Raw genomic sequence first — 25,016 nt, forward strand, 5'->3', positions numbered from 1 at the left:
GGGGGGGGGGGGGGGAGGAGGAGGGAGGAGATAAAGAAAGGCAATCGAGTCCTTCTCTCGTTAGGAAAATTTCAGTTTTGATGAGCAGCCGTAATTGTGGAGTACGATATTACTTGTGTGTATATATGTGTATATGTGTGTGAGTGAATAGACGATAATAATAATAATAATAATAATAATAATAATAATAGCTATGATATAATGATAGATATAATAATAGTTAATAATTATTAATAAAAAATAATATATTTATATTAATATAATAATAAAACTAAATTTATAACATTCGCGGTTCTTTCTTCCTAGTATATAAATTAAATGAAAACATCTCTCGTCCTGAAAGCATATTGTGCAGAAAGGTGTGGTGTTTATATACAAAATGTATTCGATTTTTTCGAAAACCACGTCATTGAGGCACCTCGTGTTTTGTTATCTCTAATTCACGTATATGGAGGAACGTCGCGAGGTTCCGCGCTTTCCCGTCGAGACGCGCGCCGCGTGAGGGTCAATACCTCCGTGACTTTTCGACTTTCTGTCCTGGACGAAAGGCCGAATATCTCGTCGAGAAATCGCTCGGCCCGTGCGCGTACGTTCCAATTCCCACCTCTCGCGTTACTCTCTCTCCCTCTTTCTCTCTCTCTCTCTCGTCCCCTCTCCTCTCCCCTTTCTCACTCTCATACACTCGAGAATCATTCACTCGCTCACTCATTCATTCGTTCGTTCTTTCGCTCGCTCGCTTAATCGTTCACACTCGGTACACACGCATGCACACATACGGATAAAAGAGCACTCACGCGCATTTACACATACATATATCCGCGCATATAATAGAATATTTTTAATAATAGTTATTAGGATCTCTCTATTGTGTGTGTTTGTAGAAGTTACATATCACATTTTCGTTAAATGGTTAAGAACAATTACCATAAAAATGCATAGCGTGAAGTGACTCACTTCCCTCTGTTGATATTGAGCCAAAGTAAGTTTCTCGTTTTCTCTTCCTCGTTCGCCCTCCTCGTCACGACCCGTGTGCGATAAATATACATATACATATTTATATAGAATCGTTAAATAAATTGTTAAATAAATATACACGTATGTATGTATAAAAAAGAAGATAGAAGAGAACCCTCAGTCTGCACACACGCGTAATCGCGCGTTCCAACGTGATGATATGCATATATGTTCGTAATAATTTTGGGATATATGTACTTCCTTTCCCCCCCCCCCTCCCTGGTGTAATAAATAAATTATATAATATAGCACGCGATACACGATGCTGATGCTGATTCGTACAGTTGATATCGTAGGTATTATATGGTACGATAGTGAAATGCGACTCAAGTTAATCGACCTAGTTAATCGACTAGTCGAGCGCGACCGCACCAACAACACGTTTGTCTCGACGTTCTCTCTCTCTCTCTCTCTCTCTCTCTCTCTCTCTCTCTCTCTCTCTCTCTCACATCTGAAACATTAAAATTCTTCAATTTCAATGCATCAAAGATATCACGCATTGTCGGGAGATTGATCGATGATGTGGGCGGAGATGTGCGCGTTAGAACGCGCGTTTTTCGCGCGTGCACGGAAACCGAGGGGAAGTCGATGAGCCTCGCGACGAGAAGAGATCGCATTCTTTTTTTTCCACTTGAGGAGAAGAGAAACGCTCTTTTGGCAATCGACGCGAGTCTTCCGGACGATTTGATCGTCGAAATGTATGTGTCCCTTTCTCTTCCTCAGTATTCGCTCTAATGTACACAATATATCTGTACTCTTATTATTAGTATTACGTTATTCGTCATTACTTCATCCAGCCAGTTATCGTCGTTCGTCATTGCCGTCATCGTCATCGTCGTCGTGGTCATCAGCACGTTTTTATGCTCATTGCTTATTATCTTATGAAACGCAACGTCAGGCACACGTGTGCGCTCACAGCCACACCACTTTCCCTCATTATCTTTCAACCGGCTCTATCTTGTCCCAGCTATCTCTCTTTCTCTTTCTCTCACACCGTCATTCTCTCCCGCCATTCGCACCACATAACCTAATCATTTTAATATGGAAGACGATCAAAGTTTATAAGAAGACATACTCGTTTATTCGCGCGTTCGGGCAACCGGCCAACGCGAACGGAAACAGCACGCTCCATTTCCGGATCTTCTTAAAGAGAAAATCTCAGTATCTGCATCTAGTCGCTCTTTGCAAGTATAATAATAATAATAATAATAATAATAATAATAATATAATAATAATTATAATATATAATAATATAATATAATAATATAATAATATAGTAAAAAGAAGAACTTAAAACTCCTCTCAGTCTATTCATGAAAATTGTCAGAAACAAAACCTTTTGCTGCAGCGAGTACAGAGAGTGTCAAATTTGAAACGCGCGTTTCAACGCGACACCCTGCACCCCATATCGCCGAACGTTTTGGCATCACACCGATGTAAAAGCAAGGTGGAACTACTGAAAGAACGCGTCGCGAATCCACGATCCGCGCCGAGCAATCGGCCGCGCGTTTATCCGCGATGCGTTGAACGTTCACCAAATGCCGACAAATAAGAGCGACAAGAGCCGTAGGTCCGTAGAACCGTAAAGTGCGTCTCGACTCGTGAACATTACAACAACTCTGCTTTTGCCGCGACCGACGCCATTCGCGTAGTGCGTTAATCGGTTTCACCCGACTACCATTTTCTCTCACGCACTCTTTCCTCTCCCACCCACTCTGCTTCTTATGCCCCCCCCATCCCGGTCCTCCTCTATATCATTCTCTCATACTCACTCGCTCACACATACACGCACTCACACAGGCACACACACACACACACACACACACACACACACAGTCGCTCGTTCACACTTACTCGCTCACTCTCTCTCGTTCGCTCGCTCGTTCACTCGCTCGCCGACGAGAGTCCTCGCTCCCGCCTCTCCTTTCACTCTCGAGACAACTTTCCCCACCCTTACTCCCTCGAAGAAGAAACTCGAAGAAACGTAACCGTACGTTTAGCGTAACGTGTGTAACTATACGTTTTGGAATATTGCAACGTTTCACCTGCCCCGGATCGAGCGGTGCCGAGCCGTGCCGGCGCACGCGGCCCCCGAGAGACTCGACAGGGTGAGAGGTGTGCCGGAGGACAGGGGAACCGCGTGGACCGGAGGGCGTCGGGAGGGCGAGCCGAGTGAGATCAATGAACAACTTACTCGGAGAAGTCACGTTTCGGAATAAACTTGCGCTCGGTGCCCTCCGTCGCCCCTCCTCGCAGCTCCCGTTTCCTCTCTCGTCATCTCTCGCCGAGATCGCTACGTCCTCCTCGGAGCCTGACGAACGAGCCCTAATGAACGGCGGCCCGGCAACTCTCACCGAGTTGATTTCGCTTTTTCCGCTGGATTCGCGATCTTAACGATAATAGAATACGAAAGAAGAGCAAGAGTAAAGGATAAGATGACGAGTGTACCGACAGTGTAACGTAATTAATACATGAGATGTGTGACTATAACGTAGTAATATATACATATATATATATATATATATATATATATATATATATATGAAAAAAAGGAGAAGATAAAAACGTAAGGAGAGAAAAAGGCAATCTCGTTCAGAAACGAGAGTTAAATATATGTGCTCGGGTGTGTGTGCCTGTTTGACCTAGAAGTGTGGCGCTTTTTAAATAACAAGCCGATGACTGGAAGCAGGGAGTCGCGCAGTAAATTTGCGCGTGTGTACGTGTGTTTGTTTGTATGTGTGTGTGTATGTGTAAAAATGAAAGTATAAACCTCAGTAGTTCCGTCGACAGAAGAATCCGCTGCGCGGGGATTCGCTGTCGTCGCTCGCAAAACGCATACATCTCGAAAACGGACTCCTACAAAGTGATCCTGTGCTGCCTATTTCCTCGCGGATCACGGCACTCTCGATCGAGACTCGCCAACTTGCGAGAGTCAGTCTCCTCTTCCTTCTCCTTCTTAGATCTTGAGGTTCTCGAAGTCCACAAGGGTGCCACTGATCCTGTTGAAGACTGGCAGCCTGGACTCCGTGTTGGGCGACAGTGGAGAGGGCGTCCTAGGTGCTAGTTCGTCAGAACCGAGTGGGCTGCAGACGCTGTTGCGCGGACTCGGGCTCTGTCTGGTCGGGATCAGACCGAAGTCTTGGCCGAAGCTGAATGGCGTCGTCGGCAGGTTCGTACAGGACTGCTGGCTACACTCGTCGCTAAAGAAGCTAGCCATAGAGTTGGTCGGGGACTGGCTCAGACTGGAGGATGGCGAGGCCGAGTCGCCAGTGCTGCCGAGCGAGAAAGTCGGGCTGAGGTTGAGCGGTTTTGGCTTGCTCGCACCGATCATTGAGGTGACCGCGTTACTGCTCGACTGATGATGATGGTGCGCGCCGTGGTGGTGCTGCTGATGATGATGGTGGTTCGTGGCAAGACTCAGCGATGATGTTCGCAGTAACGGCGGCGGATTGTAGCTGGCCACGTTGTTGACGGCGGCTGCGACAGCGCTGCTACTGCCGAGGCTCAGCGAGTTCGCTCTCATGAGATTGGGCGTAGCGGCTGCGGCAGCGGCGGCTGCAGCGGCAGCGGCAGCAGCGTTTTGATTCACGGCAGCGGCCGCTGCGGCTGCGGCAGCGGCGGCTACCTGCGGCGATGCGTTCATCTGTTCGAGCAAGCGCACGCTGACGTTGTTGGCGGTGGCGTTCGCGGCACTGCCGGCGGTGCTGTTGCCGACCGCGGCGGCAGCCGCAGCGGCCGCCGCTGCGCTCAGCAGTGGATTCAGGCTGTTCAGGCTCATTATGTTTGGTTGCGTCGAGGCCAGCTGAGCGCTCACCTTCTGATTGTGTATGCGGGCCTCCTCGAAGTTATGTATGAAATGGCATCGCGGCCCGTAGGGGCAGAAGCCGGACGAATGGTAGGTGCGGCAAGGCTCGGTCTTGTACTTGGGGTGGCGGGCGAGGTTGCGTAGCTCGCTATAGCCGTGGGCGAACTGGCACTTGTCGCCATACTTGCACGCGCCGCTCTCCTCGAACGGCCGGCAGAGCTCGGTCTTGTAACGCGACGTTGGTTCGCTTACGCTGCGATCCAGTTTCCGGTGGTGCTCGATCAGCGTGGACATCAGGGAGGTGTAGCTGCGCCTTAGAGGCGCGTGACCATTGCCGGTATTATTGCCACCGCCGCCGCCGCCCCCGGCAGAGTTCAATGTCGCTGTGGACGACGGTGGTTCCTTCGCCTTTGTGGAGGCTGCGTTCTGTAAACAGAAAGAGAGAGAAGCGCACGGTTAGAATCTTTTTCTTGTGATCTCGCGCGCACGAGAAAGATGGATATGGCTTTTACGCATGAGAGATATAAGGGGATCCGCGGAGCGTTTCGAGATATATTCGTTGGAGGACGCGCGCATCGCGCGAATGAATCGACACACTCTACGCGGTCAATGATAAAACCGCGACTCGCCAACGATTCCGCGACGTCATCGTAAAGTGCGAGATAGCACGTGTCGAGTGCGAGCCAACGACGGCGGATCTTCGCTACGATCGCGCGGGAAAACGATGGACATCGCGATACTCTCGCTTCCACGAACGGTTGTTACGGTTTAAGCTTTGGTGAGATTCGAAAGTTCTGTCAGGCGACTTGTAGTGGTTTGCCGGATCGACGATGACTTGGTTGATTTGAATGATGAAACAGAATTAGATAATTAACTGGAAAAATAATGGAAAGTGCTGAATTTGAGATTAAGCATGGCATGAACTTCATTAGTCCTCTCTAAAAAAAGGCATGAAAGAGATTTAATTGTTGCCGTTTTTCCGCGATGCTAATCGCAGTTCTCTCGCTTAACTCACTTCATGTGAGCTGTAGCTTGCTTCGTGTCGTTTGCGCTTGTCAAATTACCAGACAAATAGCTGTCATCGCGTTGTTTAGGTCACGAAAAAAAAATACAGAAGAGATATGTCTCTCTCTGTCTCTCCCGTCTCTCCCTGTTTTTTCCCGTCTCTCCCTATCTCTCCCTGTCTCTCCCTATAATTATTAATTAATTAAAGTATATTTTAATTTAATTAATTATTTTATTTTACATTTTTATTGTTTTTTTTGTTAGCTATATGGCGTGCGCATGTATTGTTCTAGTATTAATAAAAGAAACACGGTTAAAAATGCAATGAATTTTTGCAAATGATATCTGTGATCACCTTTTGATATCGATATCTAACTTTGATATATTTTACTCTGATCGAGCTTTCGCTTTATTTTCCAATTATAAAGCTTTCCAATAGAAACGCGATTTCACCCGAAATCATGTAAAGAATCGTGGATCATGTAAAGAACGGCAAAAAGGAAAATCATATGCCAAGTACGATGCGGAGCATGAATGTAACCTTTAGTTGCCGATCCATAGAGATCGGGCTACACTCTGGATCGATTCGATAATAATACTCGAGATCATTTCGAGCCTACGTGCTGAGTTTTCTCGATCAATAGCCGATAGGCTTGTGTTCGTTATCGCAATTGGAATAACTGGGAGTTTTTATCGATTAGTATAATCAGCACAATAACAGTGCGGCGCACTAAAACGGGATCATAGAGCACGATTCGAGCAACGAGTATATCGCAAAGTCAACAAAGGATCTAGTTCGTAAGTCAATAATTCAATTTCTCTCTCTCTCTCTCTCCTTCTCCTTCTCATCGTTACGCGTCTCCGATAAAAAGATAACGGAATACAAAAAATAGTCTGATAACCGTGGTCTATCTTGAGTAATAATTTCTCTATGAAAGAGTAAACCCGTCATTCAATCCAGATTACTTTATTAGCCGAGCAAACATTTCTCCTAATTACATTTCGAAACCCGCAAAAGAAACGATGTCGCACACGATATTCGCTCGGTATCGACAGCAACAATATATATACATTCTTTTATCTGAAAAATATATAAGTTGAAATTGCACAAGCAAGTCGGGCTCGAAAGTTGAGACGATAATCGCGTGTTACGTGCATAAACAATTCCGAGAGATAGAAATATCGTTGCGCAACTCCCAGTAACACTAGTGTCAATATGTTAATGCCTCTTTTTTCCAGTGTCCGTACAATATTGCGTACCGCTGACGCGACAAAGCACGTGTCGAGTAGGAACACATCACGTGACTTAAAAAGCATACTCGAGCGGAGCGTGACGCATTAGAAAACCTTGCGCGTTGGCGGCAAATAATTGATGAAAAAGTCGATCAGCGCGATTAATTGGCGTTAAACCGTAAAGACCCACAAAATTTTTGAACTGCGGCCTTGGAGATCGCAGAAGACAAAAAAAAAAGAAAAAGAAAATTCGTTGAAATGCGTCTTCGTATGCGGGAACGCGAACATTTTCGAAACCAGAATCTGAACTAGGTTTGCTTTTTGATCGCGAAAATGGTATTTGTTTCAAGAACATCTACTCGACTCAGTTCGAGTTAATTCTTTCGCTACCATTTTGTATTTTAAGGGTACAATTTTTTTACTTTCACTTCATTAAATACATTAATATAATATAGTTTTACCAAAAGAAAATTGAAAATGTTATGTTTGACGCCAAAGAGCCAATAGGTTCGGGACGTCCTACTGATGCCCCACTAATGTTCTACTGGGGTCTTTGGGAGAACATTTGTTTCAATGATAACAAGTAGAGTGACAATTGATGTGTTCTATACGATAAAAAATCTGTTTATTCAATTGAATAAGGTTATTATTAATGAACATATACATCTCATTGAAAGCGAAAAAGTTAATCTTTAAAAGAAACTTTTTTGCACGTTTATTTAAGTTGTACATTTATTTAATAATACTATTAATAAAATAATCTTTAGATAATATAAGTCTTTTAATTTTTAAGAAACTGATTTTTTCCGTATTTATCTCCCATCATAAAACAGTGAGATCTCTTCTATAGAAAAGTCTTCAGAGTTTTGTAGAGTCTTTTTGAGATATAATAATCCTTAGATCTGCCCCATTTTCGAACTAGATCCAAACGAAGCTGGATCAGTAAGAAATTACAAGTGTCCAGACTTGCTTGAGGGACTCTATGCGAGACGCTGAATCGGCGCTATCAATTACAGAAAAGCTGCAGTCTAACTCCCACGCCTGGAACTCGTGCGTGCGATAACAATCAGCGTTGTTTAATAATAAACATCACAAGACATAAATCTGTCTAGATGTTATCGCGGCGCGGAGATAACGTCGACGTAAACTACAGCCGAGCTTTTTAATCTTTATATATCGCGCGCGTCGTGACGATCGATACGGCCGCGGCTGATTATCGAAATTTTATCGTCACTTGGACGATAGGATTTCCCAAATGGACGAGGGAAGGGATTGACTCGAAGTTACACACGGTGATTGTGCCTTCTATCGCGCTCCGTTATGTGGAAGACAATGAGGATCTCGCCGTTCAAGATATCGGCGAAAAAAGCGAACAAGTAGCGCTCGTTAAACTCACACACGGCTCGGCTGGTTGTTATGTATCGTCAGATATTTATTACAGATATCTCATCTAAAACAATTAAGTCGCGGACAACCCGGATCTCCTGAGCTGGCAGTTAAACATCGGTTCGAAGACCGACGTTCAAAGATCCATTATTACGTGTTCTTTCAATATAGTCAGCGATTTCTTTTGTCAGCAACACTTATTTATGTACATAATTTATGTATATATACTGTTAAAAAAATGTTATTTTTGGCGGAAATGAAAGAGTAAGCAAGAGAGAGAGAGAGAGAGAGAGAGAGAGAGAGAGAGAGAGAGAGAGAGAGAGAGAGAGAGAATATCCAATAATATTTTTCCTCTTTTTATGTATTCTGAAGAGTCCCAAAACTCTTCAAAAAAGAGTTTAGGCAAAGTGTTAATAATTTTTGTTAATAATTTTCACCAGGGATGTGATTAACCAAATTTCTAGTGAAATATAAACCAACCCGAAATTCAATCGGAATTTTCTTATTCGTATTTCACTCGAAATTTGATCAATCCAACCAAACACGCTTTCTCCGTGTACTAATAACATATTTTCTTATATATCAATACAAAGTAAAGTTAACAAATACAAATTTTTTTAATAAGAAGATATACGTTACTTTAAAACCTTAAGAAGACCTTGGCATCATCATGAAAGCAATTATTGATTCTATTTTAGTGAAGAAATTTAGATTTAAGTGGATATGTCATTAGTACCCACCACAAATAAACATTTGCTATTTTCTAGATACTCTTCTCTCTCTCTCTCTCTCTCTCTCTCTCTCTCTCTCTCTCTCTCTCTCTCTCTCAGTGCAGTTGCATTAGAGAACGCCACGTAGCACATTGACGATATTGGCGTACGGAATTATTTCTGCCTGTGATTCTGTTTTCGTCAATTTCGCGCGTCTCCTTATTGCGCTCCGATTTTATCGCTCGCGGTCGAATGACGATGGCGTGTGGTGGTTTATTGCCGCTTCAACGAACGGCAAACACATCGCGACAGGTATGCGCAGCGTCGGCGGAGCAAGCGCGCTATCACCGAATTACTCCTCATTGTCGAGGACGACGTCGACGACGACGACGACGTATTCATCGCGACTAATCGCCGATCTTGTGGCGCGCCGGCCGGTGACGCGCGCGGAGAAATCCGACGTTTTCCTAAGCGCGAGATCGCAACGCGAGGAGAACTTGCGGAGCGAGTCTGGAAATTTCCACACCAGCAGCACGTGCGCATACGTGTGGACGAGCTTGTTTGTCTCTCGTACGTATGCGCGCGTGCACGCGTGTGTGTGTATGCGCGAGCAAGACGCACGCACGCACACGCGCGTCCGCCACACTCTTTCTCATAATTATTCGTTGGCAGCCACCACACGCTCGAGTGTGTGTTTATCGTAAGCGTACGGTCGTTGGTAATCGTTCGCACGTACATACGCGTCACACACACGTTACACACACACAGACGTAGATACATACCCTACCCACGCGCGCGCATTTTATCGCTCACGTGTGTGTGCATTCGCGTGATTAATTCTCGCGCCGTGCACAATTTTACGCCGCCAGAAATATATCGTGTATCGCGCGCGCTGCGACTCGCATTCTCCGTATGGGTGTTATTTGCTTTCGTTCGTCGTCGTAACATCAAGAAGACAGGCGCGCGCGCGCGCGCCACACCGACTCCGCGAACGCTTCTTCGCGCACACCAGCAGCTTCCGAGGAACAATCGCGCATTGTTTCGTCGGAATACCAGACAATTCCGTGTATATTAGTCAATCTGTACTATGGCATTTCTGTAAGAGTGCACTTTAAAGAAATACCCTTTCCCTTTCTTTCTGTCGTTCGCGCTCGCAATCATCGAGCGTTCGTTTGCCTTGCGAAATCAAAGTGGTCTCGCGATAATGCGCGATGCACGAATCACGTCGTCCCGAATTATCGCTCTGTTCTAAATAGCCGTGACCACATAATTAATCAGCTTCCACGAATGTCTGACTTGTCGCGAGTTATCGCGCGATCTCTGCGACAATATACATAACGAGCGAATGAACGTGTATCACATATCTCGTATTATGGACTTTGTGGCAGAAATGTAATTTTAAATGGCAAGTTCTTCATATGTAAATTGGTGTGCAGCCAATCATAAATATTAAATCTCTAAAGTATGAATAAGCAATAGAATCATTTCCTTTCCTCTCTTTCTCTCACGGACATAAAAAAGAAAAGATCTTGAATTTGCGAAATACAAAAACGAATAGCACTTCTTAATTCTTTAACAAGCCTGGTAATAAATATCACTTTAATCCAATGAACCCTTTGAGCGCACACATCTGGCGGAGGGCAGACCAAGGGCACACCAAGGGCACACAAGCGCAAATTTGCACCAATGATTTCTGCCGACTTATAACTCGGCCCTGCGCGCGTGTGAATTAATCAATTTCATTTTTTTATTTTTTTCATACAAGAGAACCAGAATTTTGACGATAATAATATAAAAACAAACAAGAAAGTAATAAAAAAGTAAACAATTGTTTTACATTTGATATTGTATTCTGAGAAAATCATTTTCTGAAGAAATCGATGGTGCAAATTTGCACCGCAGTGCGCTCGAAAATTAATTTATGATGTAACTATCAAGCATTTAGAGACTCACGACTCAAGTTATTCAAAAATAAATTCCATCTGTTATCATCTATATATATACATTGTAAAAATCTTGCGTATGAATGTTAAAGTTTCCTTATGTTATCAATTTCTGATTGTTGTTTCAATGTAAAATTAACATACAACTGATGCGTTATTCTTTTTGATGTTTTAATGTCATTAATGTCAACTTCATAACTTAACAATTTTTGTATGTCATTTAAAAATGAAATATTATTTTGAATTGTTTCAACACAATTTTAAAAAAATCCATATTTTTAAAATTGCTTTGATATTAAAAGTTAAAGTACATCATACATATCTATGTGTTAATTTTACAACATGCTTGTGTTGTTTTAAAATGTTATTCGATATGCGTAAGTATTCAAGTAACAAATTTGTAGTGTTAAAATTATGCCTTTTATAGTAACGTAAATTAAGATATTATGGCTATTAATTTTACTGTAGTAGCTAAGAGATAGGTAACTCAAGAGCCAGTATTCCTCTAGGTACGATCACATCCGTTTCCAAAATATATAAAAAATTGATTTAATTAAATGCTATATAATTAGTAGACAACGCATTTCTAAAAAAACGACGCAATAAAGAAGAAATAATAATTAAAATATTTTTATCAGTATGAAAATAAAATTTTTTTGGTGTTACATACTTTGACATTCTAAATTTATCAATTTTATATAAAATTTGCTGCAAAACAGTTTGTGTCAACTTTTTGGTGTTAATTTTTTGACATAATATTTGTGTTTTTTAAACATATTTTTGTGTGTTAAATTAATACGAAAATTTGAGTGAGACTTTCTGTGAGACATGTGAAATATGTTAAATTTAATATGAAAATTTTTTCCTGCGTATTTATCTCCAGTATATACCGTTAACGTTTATCTTTTTGACAGTGTATGTAGCGCCGCGGCGGGAGGAAGAAGTGCCTGGTATCGGCAATAGAACAAATAAACCGATTGGATTTCTCTATCTCGTGGAAACCTCGCGATCCCACGAAAACCGACGACGTGTGGTTAGGTTACAGGCGAGCGACCGTTTCTTCCACGTAGCCGATGAATCATTCCAGCGCGCTACGAGGCAGCGGAATCAGGCTCGCTCCGAAAAAGCGCCGAGCTGAGACACCACGCGCGTTTATTCGGGAACGGGCGTGCAATTTCGCGAATTTAATTTCTACGCACGTCGTAAGCGACACGTGGCGTTCCATTCATCCGTTTTCTTTGCTGGCGCCGAAAACGTGATGCCGAAATAAAAGCGCCGTCTATTTTCAAACTCGTGCTCTAACATTCGCATCGGGACACACGCGACTGTTGAGTGTAGAGGAGTGAGAATAATCGTCGGGAGCGCATATCTTGTTTGCTGAGAATCTCATAGTTGCATAGTGAATTTTAAAATTTTTCAAGCGACAATCCTCCTTTTTCATCTCTTCGTGAGATGCGCGCTCAAAAAGACGTTCTGCTGATCCAGGAGAATTCTAAATGTCGCAGTTAAAATTTATTGCTGTTTTTTGCATTTGTTAGCAAATCGCTTGTGGTACGTGGAATTTACGGCAGCAGTATTTTAGCAACATCTACAAGCTAATTTAGATATGTAGGCTTGAAGATTATACATTCATTTGTCTCTCGTTGCTGGTCCTTTTTGTCTACCACAGTCATTTTTACGTGAAGTGTAACTGACCTTAATTTGGATGGGCGCGCCATAGAAAGATTTTCTTGTTAAATTTCGCAAATAGTCGAGATAAAAATTCTGTTTCTGTCATCTACATCGATTAAACACAAAGCATATAACGATATCGCAGTGTTTACTAAGTCATTCATCTTAGCTAATTACTCATGCCTAGATAATTTTAATGACTATGAGTGCACGACTATTTTCTTGAATGGATCTGTTTATCGCAGTATTTATTCTTCTTGGCTAATTTCTCGTGTGTCTAAATAATTTTCGCGATAACTGCAAGACCATTTTTAGTGCATTTCGCTGCGTTTTTAAAGCTCCTTAAGGCGCGATAAATATTTATGTCACATCACAGCGCACTTTTAGCTTACGCTTCATCCTATCTGCTCATATTCGCATCCTTTGGGCGTTATTAGCGCTGTCGAACAACGGCGATACGCGTTCAATTTTACATGCACCTGCCAGCAGTTCCGTCTTATTTACTCGTTCGTCTCTCCCGGCGCTTGATATTCATGTCGCGCGCGGCGTATTCCACGTATCGAATGTTGAACAATGACGATTATTTAACAGCCTCTATTCGCGGACTTCGATTCAACAGTGGAAGACGTGTGGGCTCGTAGCTTTGCGAAAGTGGCGTGATGAGTGCGCGACTCGCAACACGGACGTATGATTCACGCGCGTTTATATTAGCCCGGTGGGAAGATCATTTTTTTTTCAATAACAGATGTGTCTTTATGACGACTTTTACACTACGGCAATGGCGACGGATTTGCGACGGAAGTACGACAAAATTCGCGCGCCTACCAAGATAACAAATAAAAAAGAAGAGTGGTAACGCGCTCCGTTGCTTTGTCACTCTTATGCTAGTAATGCTTACGTAATTATAACAGCAAGTGATAATGAAAAATTAATTTGCGTGCGTTAAAAACATTGAACATTCGTATACATAAATAATATATCAATATATACAAAAAGGTTCGGCATTAAACTACGTACTCCTTTTTACGTCATTAAACACAGATAATTTTATAGCAAAAACTATTATGGGAATTAGGAATAGACCGTAATCTACAGTAATTCACTATCCTTTCATATGTACTATATATAATACATTTATATATGTATATTATATATTATATAACATATATTATTATATATTTTATTATATATATATATTTTTTTTTAAAGAATTAAAGTGTGTTATTAAAACACTTACTGTGTTTCTAGCGAAATTTATTATGTTAGACTTTACTGATAATCTGTGAATAAAATAAAAGAAAAATATTTTTACGTTATTTATAACGTAAAAGAATTTATAACCTAGAAGGGAGAGAGGGGATTTTATCGTTTAAATATATTATTACGTCGCATACGGTACGTGCAGTTTATTTTCACCATGGAAACTCATGTCTAACGATTACGGGAGAAACGACATAACTATAGAAATGTCGAAATCACGGCACGAGAGACGTTAACGACGACACGTGTCGAAGCGGCCTCTTCGTACAAGAATGACACGTGCTATTTCGAGAGAGAGATAGAGAGAAGAAAGACCCGAACATGCGCGCGCGCGCGGATCCGATAGGTCAAAGGTAAGACTAAGCCATCGCACAGAGAAACTCTCGCGTCTCTCAACGCAATTAACGTCTTGCACAATTTGATACGAGTGAGAATCGACACGCCTCACCGCTCGATTGCCGCGGTATTAGTCGATCGTAAATAAAATATCCATACACTCGCAGCCTACGAAAATAAGAAGACGAGACGGGACAAGTCGCGAGTGTTGCGCTTTCACTTTTCCCCAACAAAGACAAAATCGCACTCGAGAGGGGTAAACAACGCCGACGTCAAGGTCGATCGCAGCGGTGAAAGTAAAATTATGTCCGCAGTTAGAAATGCTGAAAAACGACATTGATTTTTACTTGGTTTGTTCTAATAAAGGCGCATCGGCACACGGAGGAGAAGACGTGCGAGTCTTCTGCAACAAGAGATAAGACGGATAAAAGGTACGACGAGAGTAAAATTACGGATTATTCAGAAATGCTCGATCGACGGTTGCAAAAGTGAAGATTTCACGTGCGAATTACCGACAATTACTCCGAAATGAATGGTCTCCTTATTCACAATTGAAGAACAAGTCACGATATCACATTCGGTCACCTCACGCGCGTTACAGAAGAAACCGCAGTGCGCGTGCTCGCGGGTTAAGAGCGTGGATCCCGAAGGTCAAAGGTGAAAGTTACGAGAGAAAGAGAGAGAAGGAAAGAGAGAGAACGATGCGGGGAAGAAGCGGTCGCGGCATGACGAGCGAGAGAAAGACGAAGTCAAGAACGAGCATGGCGCCGGCCGACCAGCTGAATGGAACAGCGGCGCTTCGCCGCGCACTGATTCTTACGTAATCGTGACCGGCACGGCACGGCACGTCGCGTCGCGTCGCCTGGACTCCTAATTATCGTAATTATCTCGGCTGTCCGACTTAGAAACGACCCGACGTCCGCGCTGGATTCTCGCGCTGTCGATCGCCAGCTGCCTGCCTGCCCTTCGCCCAAAAGCGAAGGATCTTCCCGCGATCCGAATAAAGAAAGACAGAATATACGAGTATGTGCCATCCCTTCTCGCGTGTGTCTCGTTATCCTCGATTAAACTGATTCTTTATAGAAACGGTCATTAAAGGGATGCTGGAGTCGATAACGAGCTCGAGCAATGTCGATAACGCAGTGACGATTGTCATTAACAAAATTACGCTATTCTTCTTTTCATGTTTCTTGAACAGAACTTACGTAAATGTGTACGTATGTGTGCTGCTTTGCTTTACTATACCATCAGTATAGTGAACTTTCTACGTGGAACTTAACCACGTAGAAATCCTTCTGCAAACTTTTTCGATATTCGTAAGTTTTTGAATTTAGATTCGAAGGTGCATCAATGTTCTTCAAAATTTCTCCGTTTGGAATATCCACACTTTCGATATGTACAATCTTTGGAACTTTAGGATTCAGAAAATATTACACTGAGAGAAATTATCCGATAAAAAATTAATAACCGAATATTTTCGGTCAAAATACCGATGAATTTTTATATTCGTGCGATCAGGATATCCGATTAATTACTTATTATTATACTAATACTTATTATACTTATTAAATACTTATTATGATCGAATACTTCCAATCATAATGGCATTTCATTAGATAAATTAATTCATTAGATAAAAAATTATGATATTTCTCATCGGATGTTTCCTAATTGGATATAATTCATCGGTATTTTGATCGGAAATATCCATTTGTTAATTCGTTATCGAATAATTTTTGTCAGTGTACACTAACTGATAGAAATTGAGATTTTATATTTAAATTTTTTTTTCGGTTTCGTCATATATTGAGCATTGCTCCAATTGATTTTTGCATGCACATTCATTGTGTAAAAGCATTTGTAATTCCAATACGTACAGCCAATACGACATAAATTTTGCAGAAAAATGTCAGTAATCTGGTCGGTAAAGTTTTCAGCTTCAGCATCCCCTTAACGCAACATATTAGCGTTGCAGATTCTCGTGTAATTTCTCTCATGTTCGGTTCTCTTAATGACGCGCGTTTGTTTTATCAATTGCTGGAGGAACGACCATTTGATCATGTAGTGGTCTGCATTCTTTGACACCACCCTTGTGAGCTTCGTGCTCGAATTATATTGTCCGACGACGATGACGAGGACGGCGGTGACGACGACGACTGACCTTTCGACTGCACTTTCAACGGGCAGCAGCATACAACGTATTTGCACACGCGAATGGTGTACGGTGATGGACTGAATGGATGACGATTGAGATCAATTAAATCGATCAAGATCGCCGGCACGAGCGACGTTGCGAAGTAGGCCTTGTTTTGTATTTCAAGAATTTTGTCAAATTTTCAATTCGCACCACTCGCTTCGTCTATGGGTGAAAGTCGAAAGGGTCTCTTTAATTGAAAGAAAGAACTATAATTAAAGCTCCTTAGTCGCGGAGGAAATAGGTTCTGTCAAAATGCCGCGAATATAGATGGTAAGAAGCATCGAAGCGATGCGTTCTAAGAAAATTAAAAATAATAAAAAATGTTATTAGAAAAGAGGATTTTATTTTAAATTAACATTCGAACACAACTAACAGTCAATATGATTGTATAACATTTTCTGAAATCCGTTATTAAAATTGCAACAAATTATTTGAATATTATTGGACGTTTGATCGGAAATTGGTTTAGAAAATTTGACAATTTTTTCTTGTTTTGCGGCCTCTTGAACTCAAGCTAATTTATTTATTTACTTATTTATTAATAGATATAATAGAATCATAATAGAATAGAACTGATATTTTAATCATGAATTATATTCTCTGGTCCTGTATTTTTGAAAAACTTACGTATACGCAACTATTTCAAGAATACGGACCCTGGTCGAATAAAAAGAGTAGTTGCAAATTTTTGCTCCGCGAATAAGGAGTTTCGACCGTATATGTTTCTTTTTGTTAACAAATATGTTGATGTTAAGCTTCAGTTGCGAACTCTCACAAGAATTAATGTCCAACTCTATGCTTTCTAACTACGTCCAACTATTAATACTATATATTATTACGTCTCGAGGTACTGAATGGCCCTGTTTATAACGACACGGCTACAGTGTGTAATAAATGAATTACTGTTTCTCCCTCATTCTTTTTTTCGTTCTGCTCTACGCGTTTTATCCTCTCCTCCTCGTCTCTCACTCATCGACGAGCGGACAAAAGAAATACAAGAGAACGTTTCGCTTTCCGGCCCAGAAGAGCGTGTCGCCCCTTGAGACTCTCCCGTACGGGATATTTTTGTTTTTTTAAGAGTCTCCCGCGTATAAAGCGTGCGAAGCGAAAACGAGTCACGTTGCAGCCGCGAGATCACGTCGCAAATTTCAGGCCAGGAGACATCTAATACTAGCAAGTATCTCAGTAATCGCGCGATTTCTCCGAATCGACTTGCAGAAACAGGAGCGACCGAGAAAAGATAAAGTAGACGGTTACAATGTCAGTATATTTATAAATTCAAACGACCAGTGGTCGCTGAAAGTGAGAGAAAATTTGAAGAACCGATTTTAGTCGTATCAGACAATTGACTATCTTGGGTAGAATATTTCTCGCTGGCGAGCGAAAACGCAGTATACAAATTATTCGAGAGAGAGAGAGAGAGAGAGAGAGAGAGAGAGAGAGAGAAAAGTACACTATAAAAAAAATACTTTGAAAATCCGCTTGCAGGACATAAAGTTTATTTTCGCGAAGTAAAGTTTATCTCTGTGAAACGCAGAGTTTATTCCTGCGAGTAAACTTTATACCTCACACGAATAGATTGTCAAATGTTCTTTTTCTTTTCTCAGCGCGGACAGTGTCTCGCCTCAAAAGTGTTGTTGCACTTTTCGCGCCCACGCACGTTTATTTTGCGACGCGAGCGGTGGTTCTCGAAAAATACGAAAGATTTGCGCTGGCCGATACGAGAACTGCGGCTTTCCACTCTACTTCCTCCGTGAACCTTGCACGGTGGGGCGCGCCTAACAAGACTGTCTCCGATCAGGGTACAGCACGATGTGAGTAAGAGCAATATGAATCAGTGTGCGGTTCGCGGTAGCATGCGCACACACGCTAAGAGTCGCGAAGAAAACCACACACAGAAACCGGTGTGTGTGTGTGCAGCGCGCGGCGCGCTGCAACAATGCAACTTCGCACGCGCGTAATTATCCCGCGCGCGAGCGTGTCGTATGCACAATAGCGAAAAGTGAAAGTACGTGAACTTTAATTTCTTCCCCCCCCCCCGTCTCCCCTTGCCCACCTTGACGCTGTTCGGCCCCTCGGGGCGAGGAAAAACCCCTCGTGGAGTCGAAGGCGGGAATAGAAAACAGGAAAAGCGATCGCGTCAGGAAACTCCGGACGGGAATTAAATCAGGAGACGTGATTTATGCGCGAACTGATAATCGGGAATGTGATAATAGCGTGTTACGATGCTGAACGTGCATAACTATGTTGCGTATATTGTACAGCGAAAAGGAAACGCACACGGGGACCGTCGACGGCGGTGGCGGCGGTGTCGGCGGATCATTTACCGCGGCTAACAATGAGTTAAGGTTTAGAGATCCGCAATTATCTCGCACGCGCTTGTGTGTGTTTGTATGTGCGTGTCTCCCAATAATGAAACGGCGAAAGTACGTACAACAAACGCCTCGGATTTTTTGCCGAGAGCGAGCGTGAATCATCGCGCGTGCGTGCGATCGTGAGAGAGGCACGTTTGATCGGTCACCGGGATGATGTCGTTATGATCTCTCATTGAGTAACACTTGGTTCGGTGATTGTTCCTCGTGTCTCTTCGTTGAACCCTCTCGCGATGTCGCGCTTATGCAAGCAGTTGGAATATCGATTCTCTTGGGTTGATTGCACCAACGTTATTTTGGCTTTAAGCAAAACTTAAACATGTCTCTATCTTTATCTTTCTTTATAAATTAATAAAGACAGACACATATTTAAGTCTCGCTTAGAGCTAAAATAACGTTGGTGCGATCGGGCCTTAACCCTTTAAGGCCCAGTGTTGCGTAATTGTGTCGAGTCAAAATTTTAGTCTTACTTTCGATTCCTGAACTTTCTAACACCTGTGTATTCTGAGAGATCAGTATATATTTAATACATATGAAAATTGAAGTCCTATTTGGCGCCTCAAAATAGCAGAAAACGCACAGAATGTCACTTGTAAACGGAATAATTAGAGCTAATTTAAGCTAGTATTTTATATTAGCAAGTAATGATTCTATTGATTAATACTATTAATATACCTTAGGTAAAGTTTCCTTCGTCCCAGTCCGTGAAACAGTAATTTTTTCAAAGAAACTAATATAGCGATCGTGTGCATAGGAATAGGATCTTGCCATAGGAATGCACTTGGGCCTTAAAGAGTTTTACTTTGCGTATATGGAAGTGGAAGAAAACTTGCAACACGCTTTACTCTTCAATGAGTTTCGTAACGCATTCCGTATTCAATAGGAAAATTAGCGATTCTCAGGGAATAAATTTTCCTACTGGACACCTGCAATTTACCGAGGCAGAAGTGTCGCAATTTTCCATTGGCTGTACTGTCAGATCGCCATGCGTCTTGAATCGCATTTGCCGTTTTCCAATGGAAATATAAATAATTGAGATGACTAAAGCACGATGGCATTCATCTGCATTGTATTACTATGAAATTGCATTTTATCTCGCATAGAATATCGCCGACCGGCTATGACTAATGGCGCCGTTGTTACCTTCGAACTTTCCTCCTCCTCGATCTAGATACTCGCTAGTGCGCGTTTGCACTCGGCGGAATGCCCGATTTAGCGGCTTTCCGCGAACTTTCCACGCGACGCCGTAGGCGAACATAGTTGGCCGGGACGAGAATTCGCGCGCGAACGCGGGAAGCGTTCTCATTGTTATTAGCCTGGATTTGGAGAACTGCCGGCTTTTCACGCGGCGGTTTTCACATTTCGGTCATGCTTCACTCGGCTCATCGCGCCGCTTTTCCCTCCGCATCGCACCAACCAAAGGCGAAATGCCGTCGCCGACTGATTGTGTACGCGAGACCGAGTCCGAACTGGTCGTAGTCAATTATACCGTGACGAGTGTCAGTGGTCTCGGCCGCCCACGTATCTCTCGTGTTAAGAAATTGCATAGAAATTGCATAGAAATTGGCAGGCTACCGGCAAAGTTGCATTCGCGTCGTAATTACGCAAGAAAATCATAAAAATCGATAAAATCGATAAAAATCAGAACAGCGCGTAGTTCTCTCTTTTTCTCTCTCTCGTTTGCGTTTCTCTAAAATGCGAGATAAACAGCAACATCGAAGGAATGCGAAAATGTTAATAATAATAATAATAATAATACTGTACTTTATTAGTAGTCATTCATATTATAAAGCTGACGCATAGGCATGCCTCATAAAGTTAGATACGCATTGTGAACAGATATGGAAGACAAGTAAAAGATAGCTTTGCATGATAATCACTGTCTTGCCTAACTATCTTCCTAATTATTCTAATTATAATTCCTTCCTATTCTAATTATAATGTGAGCAAGTATTCAAGATTAATACTGTTCGCTGTCACAGTTTATTTGGGGAACTTTCTGCACAGACCATATTACATTTGTTTTCGTGTAATTACGTAAGACAAACTAGGTTTGTTTTTATTTGGATATACGAAGAAAAATGTTGTTGACGTTGATATGATTGTATGTGACATATGTGACATTGATGGTGAACATGTGAAGTAAAACTGAAAATGTTGAGTGAAAATGAATTCGAATGAGAGGTTATATGTGTGACATTGATAGCGAATGTGTTGCTGTATTCGATGACAAGCTCCAAAAATGCCGATAACATAGAGGCGTCGCTAATACAATCACGTTATCCTTTTCGTATTTCTTATATGTATAGATCGCGTAAATATGTTGTTTGGCTTTACCACATTTAGTGGAAACATCAGCACGTATATATGCATTCACACATATATACAGAAATCTTTTTGTAAACTTTTTCGACATTTCCAAGTTTCATATGTAAAGGTACTACAATGTTCTTGGAATTTTTTCTGAGAGAGTGAAGCAAATTCACGTTCAGTATGTACTGAAAATGTCAACTTAGAAATTTATGATCGTTTTTGTCATATATTGAGCAATGCTCCAAATCACTCGTATTTTTATTATGTAAGAGCATTTGCGATTCTGTGCAGTCAATACAGCGTAAACTTTGCAGAAAAATCAGTATTCTGTCGGTGAAAGTTTTGACTCCAGCATCCCTTAAGGATTGTGAATTGAAGGTTAGAATTTGACCGATCGAGCAAAGCGCACCACGGTCGAAATCAATTGATTCGTCAAGTTCTAATCTCTAATCTGCAAACCTCAATCTCCAAGATCGATATGGGCTTTAGGTGAGAGAGTAACTGCGACGCGATCGAATCAGTTTCCATGTCGATATGCGTCTCGAAGGTGACTTCATCGATGAATTAACGTTCTCCACCCGGAATTTTCCGTTTACAATACGCTATCTGTCGCTCTTTGTTGTCCGCATTTAGCACACGCGGAATCCGTCTGTTCTCCTTGCTCGGACGGAAATAGTTTGTCGGGACGTTTGCAAGCTCTTGCGTTTTCGCGATGTTTCGCAAGTCTTCTGATTTTAATTCGCGCTACCCGTTTTAAGCTCTTCAGTGGTGATTTAAAATGACTGCGTGATTTTAGAGCGATTTTCTCCCTTTTTTTTTAAAATAAGCATATATTTAGACTTCTTTTCTGTTTACTGCTATTTCCTTTGAAGAATTTCGAGACATAAAAACAAAATATAATTTGTGTTTGTTGATTTACAGGAAAATACAATAGTTTATAATAGTTAAGTAAGTCAAAATGAATTTAATAATTTGCCACGAATTTACTAGTTTTCCGGGTTTTGTGTTTGAAAAATATAATTTTCTCACAGCACAAGCTTTGCAGTTGCAAACTCTCACAGGAATTTATCTGGTAGAGTCGCGTCAGTATACATCAGTCAATGGCTTTCTCCAAAGTGGAGATAATTATACCAATTCGTAGGTACCTAAGCCGCAAATGGAATCATTGCGACAAGGCGGCACAGGCCACACGGCGGTTGTTGACACTGTCATCGTGGGTCAGTCACGGTTCAGTCGGTCACGACTGCGTGCATACGGACGAGGTCGATTTGTGTACAGGGCGCGCGCTCTCTCGGGTGGGTGAAGCTGCTGCAACGCTCATGAAATACGTTGCTGTTCCCGCCAGGGATATACAATCGTCGAGAGATCATAATTCACGGCGAGACAATACAGGCCGAGCTCGCTTTAAACCGCGCCACCGTCGTAAACTGCGTTCCTAAAGCAACACCGCGCGGTATTCGTGTCGGAGTATTGCGTTTTCGATACGCTATTTATGCACAGCCACGACGCTATCTCGGGACAACTCGCGCGACGATCTGTTATTTTCCGCTTAATTCACAAGAGCGCGGTTAGACACGTACTAATAGGTGAATTTGTATGTTCAACGAGGTCGACCCGCATCTCGCGCTCCATCGCAATTTTCGCGCGATGCACATCCGATAATATCCCACAATAATATAATAATATATATGCATAAATGTCCCATGATAATACAAATAATGTATGCATAAATATCTAAAATGCATTTCAGGCTCGTATTAATAGTCACTACTTGAAATTTGTCTCACGTGAGTTATACTCAGATCTAAATTTCGAGTTAGATTTCGAGCTTTCAATTTAGATCTCATAATATGTACGATATTATATTTATAATCGTGATTCAACTAGCAGAGAAATTCAGCTCGTGTCTCAAGTAACAACCATTAATATAGGTCTCGAGTGAAATACTCGGATTTGAATTTAGAGTTATGTGACAGTTTTATAGTTGAATCGCGATTTCAGATATAAATGTTACATATATCATTAAATTGGACAATTTTGACTTAAGGAAAAATTCGCAGTTTGGCAGAGAAGCAAAAACAGAAAAGCAGAGAGACGATCAGAACTCCCGCTGATGAAAAAGCAGAAACTGTCGATTATCACTCGATCACCAGCGCGTGTTATGATTGGCTTCCGCCTTTCTGCTTTTTTGCCAAAGTACGAATTCTCTCCAACTCTGAATAAAAATCTGAGTGTTTCACATGAGACAAGTTTCAAGTAACGACTATTAATTATTATTAACGGTTCTTAAGTCCGTATTAATAGTTGTCGCTTGAAACTTGTTTCATGTGAGATATTCAGATTTTTATTCGGAGTTATCATTTCAATTATAATATATGTGACACGATTATAGATATAATCGTGGTTCAATCGAAAAAAAACTCTCATCTAACTCCAAATTCAAGTCGGAAAATCTCACTTGAAACCAGTTTCGAGTAGCGGCTATTAATACGGCTCTTAGAGACGTCTTGAGAGGTATCTTGCTGCTTGTTTTGGGTATTTTGCTTGTCTTTAGGATGTCTCTGGGATGTATTTTAGACATCCGTGCCGTTTGGGATAAGTCGCCTTGACGGAGAGCGTTTCGCCGGCGAATTCATGAACGTCGACGCAGAACGCCCTGAACGCCTCGAAAGAGGCAACTTTCAAAGCTGAGATCTCTGACATTCCTGACGGCTTCGTTTTGCATATATCGTTGTGCTGCGCGGTTCAATAGGGTTATCTCGCGCATAAATCCGCGTTGGAGTAAATTTATAATCACCGCGGCCGTGCGGTACGTTTCGCGGCGATTGCCGTGCCGGACTCGACAATGTGCAACACGCTAGTCAGCGGCGACGGCCGAGTCACGGTTGAATAATCGCAAAACCGGCGACATTTTTCCTCTACCGCGTTCCTGCGCACTCTCGCGCGCGGATAAGGCTTAATTGCACGCGAAATACATCACCGTGTGATTCAGTCTGATCGGCGTATCGCACTAATGACTTCAAGGTGCATTAAATCGATGCGCGTACACAGCGGCAAATCTTCCTGCCTGGGCGACCTATGCGGAGCTTGTGTGTATGTGTGTGTGTGTGTGTGTCTCCTCCGCGCAATTAGCGGCAAAAAAATGCGGACACGGTACGTTCTCTCTTTGCGCCGTTCTCGCGTTTCGCCGTTTTTCCCGCGACTCTCGTTATCGTATAAATAGACGAAATAATAGAAATGTTATCGTGGGCGAAATCATGTCCATTTTCCGGTGAAATGCGTCAGAGAGATCGAAACTGTTTTTCCCCCACTGTGGAATCCGGTTAAGTTCGCTCAGCTCGTTTGCAACTCGTATCGTGGACATTCAGAGATTAATTCCGCCTTTTGTATCGAGATGAACGCGCGATACGCGTGATAGATAAATGGAAGTGTTTTTCATCGGCAACTCAAGAGATCATCGGCAATATCGTCAAGCTCTGTCGTAGATACCGCGGATTTCATCGACTTTATCCACGCTGTATCAAGCTCGACTCGGCCGAGACTGCACATAGAAAAATACTTTACTGCTAAGAAAAGAGATTGTTATTTTTTAACTTTATTTACTAATTGTAGTTTACTTTCTTTCCCCCTTAAATAATGAGTAGTTCTCTTTTGTAAAGAATACTTAATAATTTTCTTGATAATAGCTTTAAAATATGCTCATCATAAATTTGAGAAAAGTTCATTTTATATATATATATATATATATATATATATATATATATATATATA

General features: G+C 42.0%; 1 protein-coding gene across 3 annotated transcripts in view; it reads right to left on the minus strand.

Moving 5' to 3' along the window:
• Positions 1–1,213: 1,213 nt before the first annotated feature.
• LOC116842962 (mRNA decay activator protein ZFP36L1) overlaps positions 1,214–25,016 on the minus strand; it is a 43,862-nt gene continuing 20,059 nt past the window's right edge. For 2 of the 3 annotated variants that reach the window (XM_032812870.1, XM_032812872.1), the window contains exon 2: positions 1,214–5,245. In XM_032812870.1, coding sequence (XP_032668761.1) covers positions 3,971–5,245 — 1,275 coding nt within the window. In that variant the 3' untranslated portion in view covers positions 1,214–3,970. The remainder of the gene's footprint in view (positions 5,246–25,016) is intronic. The other variant, XM_032812871.1, reaches the window with a different exon arrangement.

This window comes from Odontomachus brunneus, unplaced genomic scaffold (genome assembly GCF_010583005.1).
Source record: "Odontomachus brunneus isolate Ranch 3 - 2012 unplaced genomic scaffold, Obru_v1 Obru_scaffold_028, whole genome shotgun sequence".
Lineage (NCBI taxonomy): Eukaryota > Metazoa > Arthropoda > Insecta > Hymenoptera > Formicidae > Odontomachus > Odontomachus brunneus.